The 14,440-nt window shown below is 33.7% G+C and overlaps 1 protein-coding gene across 1 annotated transcript in view; it reads left to right on the plus strand.

Annotated features, from left to right (window-relative positions):
- The window catches only part of LOC136028133 (exportin-1-like), a 43,771-nt gene that overhangs the window by 9,090 nt on the left and 20,241 nt on the right, over positions 1 to 14,440 (plus strand). Inside the window, exon 2 of the mRNA XM_065705785.1 lies at positions 9,376 to 12,196. Coding sequence (XP_065561857.1) covers positions 9,385 to 12,196 — 2,812 coding nt within the window. The 5' untranslated portion in view covers positions 9,376 to 9,384. The remainder of the gene's footprint in view (positions 1 to 9,375; positions 12,197 to 14,440) is intronic.

The following is a 14,440-nucleotide window of genomic DNA, read 5'->3' on the forward strand; positions in this document are numbered from 1 at the left end:
ATAAGAAGATAAGTCTGCAAACCGAGATTAGAGTATTGGAAGCAACAGTGATGACAGTGGTCAAATATGGCTCTGAAGCATGGATGCTCCAAAAAGTGGATAAAAATTTACTATATGTTTTCCAGAGAAATTGTCTACGGATTGTTCTGGGTACCCAACTGCCTGACGATATTTCAAACAGTAGATTGTACAAAAAATCTGGTTCAATCCCACTTTCTAGGGCTGTAATGAAAGAAAGGTTGAGACGGCCAGGCCATGTTCTGCAGATGAAGGATGACAGATTGCCAAAGATTGTCCTATTTGGCGAATCGTCTAGGGCTACACGTAAAGCAGTTCGTCCTCACCTGGGATGGGAGGATGTCATAAATAAAGATTTAAAGGAAATGGGATCTTCCTGGGAGGGTGTAAAGAGGGAGGTCTTGAGTAGATTAGATTGGAGGAGTGTGCGTATTTGTGTTGGCCTCAGGTGGCTTGGTGATGCAGTGAGTTATTATTATTATTAGTAGTAGTAGTAGTTATGTCTTCTTTATGCTGGTGTAGCTGTTTTTCTAGATTCTGGTGGGTCCTGCCAACATTGTAATTTTCACAGTCGTAAGGTATTTGATAGACCCCTCTTTGGCGAGTAACTGGGGTTTTATCTTTACTTGAGGTTAATAAATTAATGATTTAAAATTTATTAGTGAAAACTACATTGTTGTGATTTTTGGGATATACGGAAGATAGACAATATTTGAGGGCTTATAAGTAGCTTCACATTGTGACATAACTTCAATTTTATGGGAATGTCTTTTTAGTCTAGGGTCATTCTATGTCAAATCAACCAGGACACCCACCTCTTTAGATTTTGATGAAACTTGGCACAATTGTTGCATTTGCTATCCAACTGATCAAAACCAAATTTTATTTCTCTATCTCTTATAGTTATTTTTCTATAAATTTTTTAATTTTCTTAATTTAACGCAATTTTAGGCCTCGGATTTCGCGTCTTGCAATGTAACTTTAGCTTAAAAAATTAATATCTTGAGAACTATTTGAGATATCATCATGAAACTTTGCATAATATTTAATTAATATATTTAAGATAAAGAAAAAATACATTCACTAACCTATCTCAACTCCAAAAATTAATAAAAATATTATAATCAGAATTTTTTTTTATTTGTGAACTGTTGTTGGGATTTACTAAAATTGCAATATCTCAGGTCTCAGACCTGGTAAAGGGTTCATATTTTTTTACATACTCCTAGATGCATAGATTAACAGATAAACAAAAAAGATGTATGGCTTTTTCACATGTTTAGTTAACATTCCAAAAAGTAGAATATTATTAAGAAATTATAAATTTGCGGTTTACTTACATTTAATAAATGTGAAATAAAATAAAAACTGAAGTCTAAGAATCAACATCTTTTACAGCAATTATTAGTTCTGCTTGTTATATTTTTTCCTCTTCATCCTACACTCTTCTGTTTTTCTGATACACTCTTTTTTGAAGTAGTCCATTCTGCCAGTGCTACTTGATTGCAGTGCATCAACTGTACTGATAATGTGCTCCAAAGGTATTATGCACAAGTCTTCTCTTTGAGGCCAGTAAACGCTGGCAGCAGGTCCTGAAGGGTGAAGAAAAAGAGTTTCAGCATCTTCTTCTTCATGAAACACAGTTTTAACGAGTCCAAAGTATCACTTTCCATCATAGTTTGCAGCCACATAATCGTTTAAAGATAGTTGAATGCAGACCCAATCCGTAGCAGAATCAAAAGAAAACATTAGAGTAGGATTAGGACTATCAGTAGTCCTACTTACTTCAGTTTCATTTGTATTTAATGGTTTGAAATAATGGAAACTTCTAGTACTGGGAATAGTCTTGGTGGTTAAAAATCGTGACGCTAACTCCAATCTGAAAGCTTCAGCATTTTTTTTTGTGTAAATAAAGTGAAAGTTTATTTTTTCAATGTTGACTTTGCAGAAGTCATAAACTGCAGTTGCTGTCATGATTTGATTTTCATCTGAAAGTTGATGGCTGGCTTTTCTCAAAATTCTCTTAACAGTTCCTCCCAAGCCATCACATGTTGATTTCCCTTGGCTTGTTGCAAAGAATGAATGTTCGGCTTTCATTCCAAAGTCTTCATGATGGTTTGTTAGGTTTTTGAAACTATTTCTATTTTTGTATTGACCAGCACAGCTGTCAGTGAAATAATGAACTTGGTTTATTTCGGGATGATTTTCTTTCAGCCATTGCGAAATTTCTTTTTGTATGTAATTCACATAACAAGTTTCATTTTGTAAATCATCATTTATGAAACAATGGTTGGAAATTAAAACTTTATCATCCTTTTTCAAGTAGAGTCCATCTGGATGAATTGTGCATCCACCTCTGTTCCAGTAATAACTTTGGATTTCATTTTGAATGTTGTAAGAATAATTTTCACTGAAATCCATTACTACAATTGCTTTATTCAAAGGCGGATCTTCTTTCAGTTTTTTTCAAAGTTTTAGACTGTGATTTTGTAATATATGAATGTGGGATTAGGTTTTCTACAGATTTGCTCAGTAAAGAAATAAAGCCTTCAACACTGATTGATTGCTTAACTATTTCTTTCCTGTCAGTATTAACCCATTGGCTTATAATTATTTCTTCTAAATCACAATCTTCGCTCAATTTTGCAGTTAAGTATTCAATCAGGGCATCATCAGAAGGACAGTCGTCACAATGGCGTAGCATACGCTTACTATTTTAAACATTACAAACCAACATCTTGATCAAATTTTTGTAACTTTCTTCAATTCTTACAGTTTCTAGTAGCAATTTCAAATTCTGGTGTATGCTGCATACACATACTGTATGGGTACCTGCTGACGCAGCAAGACACATCACTTTGGTCTACTGCAAAATTTCGAGAATCCTATTTTCAAGTCGGGGCATTCCCATTTAAAACAAGAGTAATGCTCTCTCAAATTACTGAGAATAAGCTTTTTTTGCATATAATTTTTTTTTAATGCTCACTTTATCTTTTGCTCTGGGTAAAACTTTTGAATTCTCATCACTTTGTTAAAAGTCTGTCACAAGTTTAACTGTGTTTTTGGAGAGTGTGTTACCTTTTTTAGGGTCAGGGATAGCTAGGATACCTTTCTCTCGTTTAAGTTTTCTTGCTTGTTTTACCATATATTCGGTCACCTGAAATTCTGTAGCAACTTTTTTCTGGCTCCAAGATTCTGGCACCAAAGTCAGAATCTGGACTTTTTGGGATCTCCCAACAGACAAGTTTTTCTTTTAAAAGGCCCACGAGCTTATCAAAATCTTCTGCTTTTTTGACAAAATTTCTTTCGTCTTCTTTTTCGTCTTCTGACACTTCAATGTCATAATCTAGAGCTTGAGTGATTTTTTTCTTTACTTCTTTTGTTACTTTTTCAACTTTTCTTTTGTAATATGATCCCTTATTATGTGATGACACATTATGAAGTTTAATTGGACTTAAACCCAAATCATCTAAGGCTGCATTTGTTTGTGAAAGGGAGACATTTCTAGATTCAAATGAATCCAATTCAATCATTAGTTCGTCATCAGATTCATTTTCAGTGATTTTAGTTTTTTATTCACAGAAGTTTCGACATGAAGGGCATATCTTTTGTCCATGTTTAATAAGAATATTTTTTTACACAATTGTTCTGAAAAACTTCTTAGTGACTTTTTTATTGGCTTTTTGTGTTTTTTTTAATGGATCTATGCATACTGTTTGATATTTTTCAAACACATTGAGAAAGTAGTAGCTGTGATGGGAACAAACATTTTTGAATTCAATTAAATTGATTCCAGATCTAAGTTGAATCAATTCTTTTTCTTCCTCGGTTAATTCTGATACAGATTGTAATTTTTTGGAAGGTGTACAAGTTGGTCTGAAAACAGTCTGATTGTTCAAATAGTCCAGTGCTACAAGCTTGAGGATTTGTCATTTTGATTTCCGCTTACCCCATTTTAAAGTCCAAGAAGAAAAATATGTACAACCTGTAACTAGCCTATTCACTTAGTTTTACACAAACACTGAGTCCTTCACCCCTGTTCTATCTACACAATCACCCCTTGCTCTATCATTAATTAATTGATTTTAGAAATAATTGTAAAAAATAAGTGGATATATAAAATTTTAAACACTTCATAGTTGATACAAACATGATCAGTAGTAAATAGTTTACAATTTATCTTCATAAAGGTTTTGTAAATACTTCTAAATTGAAAGTTACTTGAGTACCTTGTTTAATTGAGTATTTTTATTCTGATAGCAACTTAATACAGGAAAAGTTAAAATTAAATTTTAATTTACTTTCAAACCAAATGTTTCAAAGTGCATATTCTTTTAGTTGGTCTGTAATTTTGTTACTCACAAATAATGTTGAATATCAGTCAAATATGTGAAAAAGCCTTACATCTTTTTTGTTTATCTGTTAGCCTATGTATCTAGGAGTGTGTAAAAAAAATATGAACACTCTACCAGGTCTGAGACCTGAAATATTGCTATTTTAGTAAATCCTGACAACAGTTTACAAATAAAAAAAATTCTGATTATAATATTTTTATTATTTTTTGAAGTTGAGATAGGTTAGTGAATGTATTTTTTCTTTACTTTAAATATATTAATTAAATATTATGAAAAGTTTCATGGTGATATCTCAAATAGTTTTCAAGATATTAATTTTTTAAGCTACAAGTTACATTGCAAGACGTGAAATCCGAGGCCTAAAATCGCGTTAAATTAAGAAAATTAAAAAAATTGTAGAAAAAAACTATAAAAGATAGATAAATAAAATTTGGTATTTATCAACGGGATAGCAAATGCAATAATTGTGCCAAATTTCATCAAAATCTAAAGAGGTGGGTGTCAAATTAATTATTTACTGGGTGATTTGACATGGAATGACCCTCTACGGTTAATTATCTTATTGACAAAAGGACTGGGGTATCCATTACCAAAAAGCATGTCTCGGATAAAATTTATTTCTGCATTTATATACGAATCGGAGCAAATGTTCCGGGCACGATCAATGAGAGAAGTTAGAACTGCTCTTTTAACTTGTGGGGGTGACTTGAATTAAAATGAAGATATCTATCGTTTTGCATTGGCTTTCAATAGATAGTAAAATCCAGTTTTATCAGTATTACGAATAATAAACCATCTAAAAACGGTAGTTTATTTTCAATTTGAACTTCTAGGATAAACTGCCAATTCCGGTCATAAGAGTTAAGATGATCTGCCCAATTTTCAAGGTTCTCGACATAAATATTTTCCAGTAACCCGGATAAAGGTACCCCCATTGGTAACCTATTTTTGTGCTGATAAAAAGAATCACGGAAATGAAAATACATATAAAACCTATTACAAATTCTAACTAGAGTCATTAAAACCTCACATTCAAGTCCTGTCGCCAAAACCCCGATTAAGTGATAGTTTTCTTCTATTTTTTTTTTTTTAATAATTGCTCAGAAATAGCTATATCTATAATCGTATACATGGAAACAAGTCAAAACTATAAACTATTTCGGTTTCTGAAATTAAATAAAAAAAAACAGTTTTTTTTAAACTGCAAGTGAGGAGCGACATTAAAACGAAAAGAAATTATTCCGTATATGAAAGGAGTTGTCCCTACTCAACGCCTCGCTCTTTACGCTAAAGTTTGACTCTCTGTCAAAACTCTACTTTTTAAAACAAATAAAAACGGCTCCCTCAATTTTGATCTGGTGGGGTGACTTTGGAGAAAAAATGGGCGTGGGAAGTGGCCTAGGTGCCCTCTAATTTTTGGTCACTTAAAAAGGGCACTAGTACTTTTAATTTCCGCGAGAATAGGTCCTCTCGCGACATTCTATGACCACTGGGTCGATACGATCACCCCTGGGAAAAAAACAACCACAAAAAAAAAAAAACAAAAATAAACTCTCATCCATGGTCGGTCTTCTGGCAAAAAAAATACAAAATTCCACATTTTTGTAGTTAGGAGCTTGAAACTTCTGCAGGAGGGTTCTCTGATACGCTGAATCCCATGGTGGGATTTTCGTTAAGATTCTATGACTTTTAGAGGGTGTTTCCCCCTATTTTCTAAAATAAGGCAAATTTCCTCAGGCTCGTAACTTTTGATGGGTAAGACTAAACTTGATTAAAGTTATATATTTAAAATCAACATTAAAATGCAATCGTTTTGATGTAACTATTGGTATCAAAAATACGTTTTTTAGAATTTCGGTTACTATTGAGCCGGGTCATTCCTTACTACAGTTCGTTACCACGAACTGTTCGATGCTTGTGTTACTAAGTGTTTAGCTAAATTTGCCGAGTTACGAATATAGAATTTTGGGAATACAATAAAGGTCTGAAAGCTGTGCAAAGCCATTTTCCGATGTTGGAAGCAGGGGCTTTAGTACATGGTACGCTAAGTCTTAAGGGAATACCTTGTTTAATGTATTTTTGGTAAACCGTAGAGTTTGGGACAGAAACTACCATGGGGAAAAATTTATTGTATAATTGTGGGGTAATTTTACCATTCTGTTTTAGCTGCTTCAATTCATTTATACTGTTTTAATATTATAGAGTTATTGTTTTATATGTAGTTGTGTCATTTGAATGTGAAAGAAGTTTGTTGTCATAGTCTGTCGTATCCTTGAATACAAGTGAATTGCTTTTGTCTGCTTTAGTTATTATAATAGAAGGGTCTTTGCAGAGATTAGATAGTATTTTTATGTTGTGCAAATTTTCGGTGTGAAAGTGGTAGGAGGCTTAACCTTTTTTTGGCTGTTATAAAGGGTATTTATGAGACAAGACCTAACTTCATCAGGGTTAGAAACAGAAGGATAGTGTTTATGCAAATCGGACTCTAGAGAGGAAATTATTTCTGCCACAGTAACTTGTTTCAGTAGAAAAGAGAATTTTGGACCTTTTTCCAGTGTTTCGATTTCCTTGGGTTCCGACGTCTTTGAAGAGAGGTTAACATAGTAGGTCCAGGAGTAAATCTTGGATAATAAATACGGTTTCCTATCGAAGATCCATTTCTCGAGCTTTCCAGTTTTTTATAGAGTTGCTCCTTTGACAAGCAAAAATCATGGCTAATCAAATTCCTTTCTAATCTAACAACTTGAGAAAAATCAACAGTTGACAGGTTTTCCAGCAAAAAAGTTTCCAAAGATTTTCTCTCTGAAGAAACTATATGTCTCTTTGTTTTTTGTCCTTAATAGTATAACAGATACTGGTACAGATGAATCTTAAGCGAACAGAAATTGTAATGAATACATCAAGAAAAAAAATCTAATGCTATCTTTCTTAAACTCAAGACAAATCATTGCACATCATTAGTATTGACACACGTTCGTTGAAAAAGTGTTGCCAAAGAGGTAGTGGATTTAGTAAGGACTTCTTTTTCTGGAAAGTAATTTTGGGAGCAAAGCGAAAATGCAAAAACAATCTAACGAATTTTATCATTGTTTTAGAGTCAAGTAAAGGAACATACTAATAAAACCATTGTATGATTTTGGGCACCAAAACACAGTGACAACACAACTCCACACCCCACATCCCCCTATTCCCCTAAAAATACTATTCTTAGCCCAATTTTTGGTTTTTAACACCGTATGTTTATTTGGATTCAATAACTTAAATAGATCTGATAATATAATAAGATCTGAAGTTCCTTCATTCTGCTCTGGTCAGTGGTCTAAAAACGTCAAAGTTGTCTTGAATATTCTGTTTCGTGGTGAAGCATAACATCCTAACACTTTGATTAAGCAAAATACGATAGTTGGTGAGCAATTTTTGGTTTTTAGCACCATATGTTTACTTGGATTCAATAACTTAAATGGATCTGAAGCATAAAAGTTAAAGTTTTCAAAGAAAAAGTTAAAATACTAGAGGGGAAAGGGCAACTTCCTCTAAACAATTGTAACAATTGTAGGTAAACAATTTGTAGGATGTTTGATAAAATTGTTTTTTTTTTTAGCCTTAGAGCTAGATATACGAAATCGTCTTTTGTGGTAGTGATGATCAATACCCAGCAATCCCTCATTGGGTAATTATGATTGTATTCTCCATCTCTTATGTTTGGTTTGCTTTTGTTATGGGTTCCTCTTTGCTTGTAGAGTTTTGCCATGATAATGGCAATTATGTTTGATAGTGTTCTGTTTGATAATGAAATCAAACTAAAAATAATCAGAAGTTACCACAAATGTAACTGGTCACCTCGCTTAAGATATCAGTTTCGTTTGTGGTTTAATGGAAACTAGATGTTAAAAGAAAAATATACGGGTTTTTAGAAATATTAGATTAGATATCAAAATATTTTTGGAGCACAAATTTCTAGTTAAAAGTTGTATTTTATTTGTGTAGGTACAGAGCTTTAAATCGCAAAATTAACGCTTATTTTGACTTTACATGACTGTAATGATTTTAAATACCTATTATCTTTCTCTCTTCTTTGTCACTTCTTCTTCTTTTTTTCTCATTAGCTCAGAAATACTTGGTGCTTTTTTGCACAAAGCCTTCAATTTGTTCCTTTGACTTTATAAAGTACTAAAGCATTCAATGATTGCTTCAGCCATCTAAAAAATAAACTGAAGATTAGTGAGAAGGATCCCCTTGTAAAAACAAATGAAAATAGAAGCCTAAAAACGCATTTTCCTTATTTTAAAGCCTTTATATTTTAGAAAACAATAGTTAGAACAACGTTTAAAAAAATTGTTTAAATTGCTCAAAATGTATTTTGAGCTTCTTACTCTGTAGGAGTAAAATAATTCAACTACAGAATATTTGGGATTCATCGATTTTTATTGTTAAGCATACTAAAAGAGTGGATGTTATTTTTTCCTATTAGTTTGCTTCTTGTATGATTTGTTTGATCGAATAATGAATCTATGGGCAATAACGTGATAAATCTCTAGATTTAGACAAAAACCTAGAAATTCCTTAAAAATCCAGGAGACTTTTAAAATCCTAAAATCCCTAAATGAGAAAGCCTTCCCCTAACAGACCTCAAAAATCCCTATTATAGGGGGGAAATCCCTAGAATGGAAACACTGGACACAATGCTATCAATGTCAAGAAAGACACCATATTGTGTTTCGATTCTTCAAACCTTGAAGTTACCTTTGTTTTGAAATAGATGGCGCGGATGCATCCACTGTTAGAACCATCACATAGTGTTCTAATTTGCATTAAAACGAAAAAACTACAGATTATTTGGGATTCATCGATTTTTATTGTTAGGCATACTAAAAGACTGGATGTTAAAGTATCATTAACTATTTCATACCATCTCTTCTCTCTACAAAACTAATAAAGAAGTTTTTGTGTCTTGTTGATTTGTCATGGTTCTAATATGGTGATTTTTTTTTTTTTTTTTTAGCCCATTTTGATGGCAGTTTTTAATGCAGCTGAGGCGGCAAGGCTGCTTGACTTCTCCCAACCGCTTGATATTAGTCTTCTTGACAATGTCATCAATGTCATGTACACCTCAACTGGCGAACCCCAAAAGCTGGCATCGGAGCTTTTGACAACACTGCGAGAGCATACCGAAGCCTGGACACGAGTAGACACTATTCTTCAGTATTCCAGCAATCAGCAAACAAAGTATTATGCTTTGCAAATTTTAGAACAAACTATTAAAATTCGTTGGAAGATCTTGCCTCGAAACCAGTGTGAAGGAATAAAGAAATTTATCGTCAGCCTTATTATCAAGACATCTTCTGATCCTGAAACTCTGGAAAGAGAGAGAGTGTATCTTAGCAAATTGAACATGATACTTGTCCAAATATTAAAGAGAGAATGGCCAAAACATTGGGAATCTTTTATTCCTGATATTGTTGGTGCATCTAAAACCAATGAGAGTCTTTGTCAAAACAACATGACCATTTTAAAGCTTTTAAGTGAAGAAGTGTTTGATTTTTCATCTGGGCAAATGACTCAAACCAAAGCAAAACATTTAAAAGACACCATGTGTTCGGAATTTTCTCAGATTTTCCATCTATGTGCACAAGTATTAGAAGAATCACAAAATGCACCCCTTGTTGCTGCCACCCTCGAAACACTCCTTCGATTTTTAAACTGGATTCCATTGGGCTATATCTTTGAAACTACACTGATTCAGACTCTTGTTGGCAAATTTTTTAGTGTCCCATTGTTTCGAAATGTTACTCTTAAATGTTTAACAGAAATTGGTGGTGTTTCTTTTGATACAACAAGGGTACCTTATGTTGAAACCATTATTAATATGTTTGTAGAAACAATGACTATGCTCGAAGCAATTTTACCACCTGATACAAATGTTAAAGAAGCTTATGCTGCTGGCCAAGATGCGGAACAGAATTTTATTCAGAATCTTGCACTATTTCTCTGTACATTTTTAAAAAATAATGGGAAACTTTTGGAAGAAAGGATGTTAAATGGCCCTCTAACTAATGCTTTAGGCTACCTCACAATTATCTCAGAAGTTGAAGATATTGAGATCTTTAAGATATGTCTGGAGTATTGGAATTCCTTAGCAGCTGAACTTTATAGGGAAAATCCATACTCTGTGCCAAATCAAGTCATTTTTACATCTCGGAACATAGAACCATCAGGAAGAAGGTTATTTTATAGTCCTATATTGAGCCGAGTGCGTTTTATCATGATTAGTAGAATGGCTCGACCAGAAGAAGTTTTGGTGGTAGAAAATGAACACGGAGAAGTTGTCCGTGAATTTATGAAAGATACTGATTCAATAAATTTGTATAAGAATATGAGAGAAACCCTAGTGTATCTAACACATTTGGATTATGTTGACACAGAAAGAATTATGTCTGAGAAGCTCCAAAATCAGGTTAATGGCTCAGAATGGTCATGGAAGAATTTGAATACACTTTGTTGGGCTATTGGTAGTATTTCTGGGGCTATGCATGAAGAAGATGAAAAACGATTTTTAGTCACAGTTATAAAAGAGCTTCTTGGACTTTGCGAGCAAAAGAAAGGAAAAGATAATAAGGCTATTATTGCTTCAAATATTATGTATGTTGTAGGACAGTACCCTCGCTTCCTAAGAGCACATTGGAAGTTTTTAAAAACTGTTGTGAATAAACTGTTTGAGTTTATGCATGAGACACATGATGGTGTTCAAGATATGGCATGTGACACATTCATAAAGATTGCTCAAAAATGTCGGAAACATTTCGTAAATGTTCAAGTTGGAGAAGTGGTACCTTTTATTGAAGAAATTCTAGCTTCAATAAGTACTGTGATATGTGATCTACAGCCACAGCAAGTCCATACATTTTATGAAGCAGTTGGGTATATGATTGCTGCTCAGACTGATCAAGACATTCAGGATCAGTTGATTGAAAGATATATGCTTCTTCCGAATCAAGTATGGGATGACATTATACAACAGGCATCCCGAAATGTTGATGTCCTTAAAGACCCTGAAGCTGTAAAACAGATCGCAAATATTCTAAAAACCAATGTTAGAGCTTGCAAGGCAATTGGTCATCCATTTGTCACTCAGCTAGGTAGAATCTATCTCGACATGTTGAATGTCTACCGTGTCATGTCTGAAAATATAAGTCAAGCTATTGCCATGCGCAGTGAAATAGTTACTAGGCAACCAATTATCAAAAGCATGAGGTTGGTTAAAAAAGAAGTATTAAAGCTAATTTCTGATTGGGTATCTAAGTCTCAGGATTCAAATCTTGTACTTGAGAATTTCATTCCCCCACTTTTGGAAGCGGTCCTTGGAGATTACAGCCGGTGTCCTGTTGCAGCAGCCCGAGAACCAGGTGTCCTCAGCACAATGGCCACAATTGTAAAGGCTCTTAGTGAGCATCTCACACCTTTTATCCCAAAAATATTTGATGCAGTGTTTGAGTGTACCTTAAATATGATTGACAAAGATTTTGAAGAATTTCCAGAACATAGAACAAACTTTTATCTGATGCTCCAATCTATCAACGAATATTGCTTTAGTGCTTTGATTGCCCTCACTCCACAACAATTTAAGTTAGTGCTTGATAGTATAGTTTGGGCCTTTAAACACACAATGAGGAATGTAGCTGACACTGGCCTTGCTATTTTGCATCAAATGTTGTTGAACTTTGCCAATAGTCAAAATGATGTTGCACAGGCTTTCTATCAGTCCTATTTCTTAGAAATAATGGAGCATGTCTTCTCTGTAGCGTTTGATTCTTCACATGCCTCAGGTATTTCTCTTATAAACTTTTTCTTACTTTTAACAAGTGGGGTCAATTAAAGGGGTAAACATACCCCACCCCCCTCTCTATAAATTTTAAAATAACATTTTTCGGATATTTTCATTGAAAATGCCTTTTTTTTTTTTTTGGTGTTTTCATTTGAAAAAATGAAAAAACAACATACTTTCCCCTCGTCCTAGATTCTTTTAAATAAATTTTACCCTCTTCCCCTACATTTTCTTGAAGTGATGCCACTGCAGTGGTTATAGCAAAAGAACTTTTGGTAATGATGCCAAAATGCATAGACAACGATTACAAGGGCAATTCAATAAATAACAATACAAATTGCTGCTGCTTTTAACTTCTTTAACTTCTTTGTATGATCGAAAATGTTCTTTTAAGTAGAGCCTCTTAAAACTGCCAAACCAAATGGAAGTCTGTTGGGTGATCTCAGGGCAGGAGGGTTTATTTGGAAGGGCTTATGTCCTACTTGTTGAATTTCTTCTCAATTTAGTAGCGTCACATTTCTGCATGCATTGTCATCAAGGAAAGCCACATCTTTAGTCATGAGTTCCCGACGTTTCGTTTAAATGGCAGAGCTTGGTTTATTTTATTTTTTTGGGGCGGGGGGTATCCCTTTATTAATGCCTGTTGATGGCCTTCTGAACTTCAAGATAGTCACAATAGGTAGGCTCGTGTAATATCCCAATAAAAACTGCCAGCATGATAAGGCCTGCCATTTGGACCAAGTGTTGTCGGTTCTTGACTTAAGGTGGGATTTCTCTACATGGCATTGCTTGCACAGATGTAGCACCGCTAATTCAAGAAACATCTCAAAAGACTGGTGTGGTGAATGACCCGTTATGTCCATCAGAGTTTCATTTGTTTGGATCAACTAAAGTTCAAAATCAAGTACAAAAATGGCTTTAAAATCAATTAGATGCATTAGTAGTAGTAGTTGTAGTGGAACAATTTTATTGAAAATAATCATTTTTATATAATAGCACAACAAAAGCTGAGCTTGCGAGGATGTGCCAATATTGAGCATGAGACCATTTACCGAAACCAACATAAAAATAAACAACAAAACACTACAATATAAAACCCCAAAACAACACAATGAAAAATACAGAAAAATAACCCACTGAAAATATAGTTAATCTGTTTCGAAAGCATACCTACCGAGCAACTCCACACGTAAATCATATTTAAACTGGTTAAAATTATTATTATCCTTAATATCCTTACTAAGTTTGTTCCAAAGCTGGGAAGCTCTATAAAAAAATAAAAAGAAGACCTACTAGAACCAAGTCTAGGAACCTCAATATTTCCTTGCATCCAAGTATTGTGTTGGTGAACACTGACCTCTCACAAAATATACCTGTAAAACAATCTAAAACGCCCTCATTATGATACTTATATATAAAAATCATTTTATGCCAGAGGTACACACAAGTAGAACGAGGACAGGATGAGTGTATAAATGTTCCTGGGGATTGTTTTGAAAAGTAGCCAAAGTTTTGAATTAGGTAGATAAATAATTTCTGATCTATTGCGATTTATCACGTTACTTATTAAATAATCCTTGTGTATAGGGGTAAAAGTTTATATTTGTTTCTTTATTTATTTTCTAAGATTGCATGTGTTTATTTGAACAAATACAATGTTCTTGCACCGTAAAATTCCTCTTCTTACAGTTGGAAACTATAAACGCTGTTTATGAAGTTTTCTAGCAACATCTAAGCTAAAGCCAAATCCTTTTCTCAAAAAAAGGATAGTCTTTCGTTCAGATATTGTTTATTTCTAGTATTGACTAAAATGGCTTTTCCACAAAACAGGTTTTTTAAAGAAAAATAAAGAGCCACGTTAAGTCCAAGACAAGCAGAAATAAGTTCAAACTAAGCAGAAATAATTCAAGCATAGGACAAACACAAATCGCTATCAATAATAAACGATATTCAAATTGAACAGAAATTATAATGAATAATGAAGTCAGACTTAAAACACAAAGAAATTACAACAAACTGGAGAAGGGTAAACGCCCCCTTTACCTTCTAAAGACAAGAAAGTCATTTTTGCTTTACTGAAAACGATTTCTATTTCCAGCAGTGTATTTTATTAGTCATAGCATCAAAATTGTGACGCAACTGTAAAAATCCATAAAAAAAGGAACGTTCCTGGATGCAATGAAGCAAAAACTCGGTTGCTATAGGCCCAGTGTTTAGTTCAGAGAAGGGGTCATGCTACACTTGC

The sequence above is a fragment of the Artemia franciscana genome, chromosome 6, assembly GCF_032884065.1.
Source record: "Artemia franciscana chromosome 6, ASM3288406v1, whole genome shotgun sequence".
In the NCBI taxonomy this organism is placed as follows: Eukaryota; Metazoa; Arthropoda; class Branchiopoda; order Anostraca; family Artemiidae; genus Artemia; species Artemia franciscana.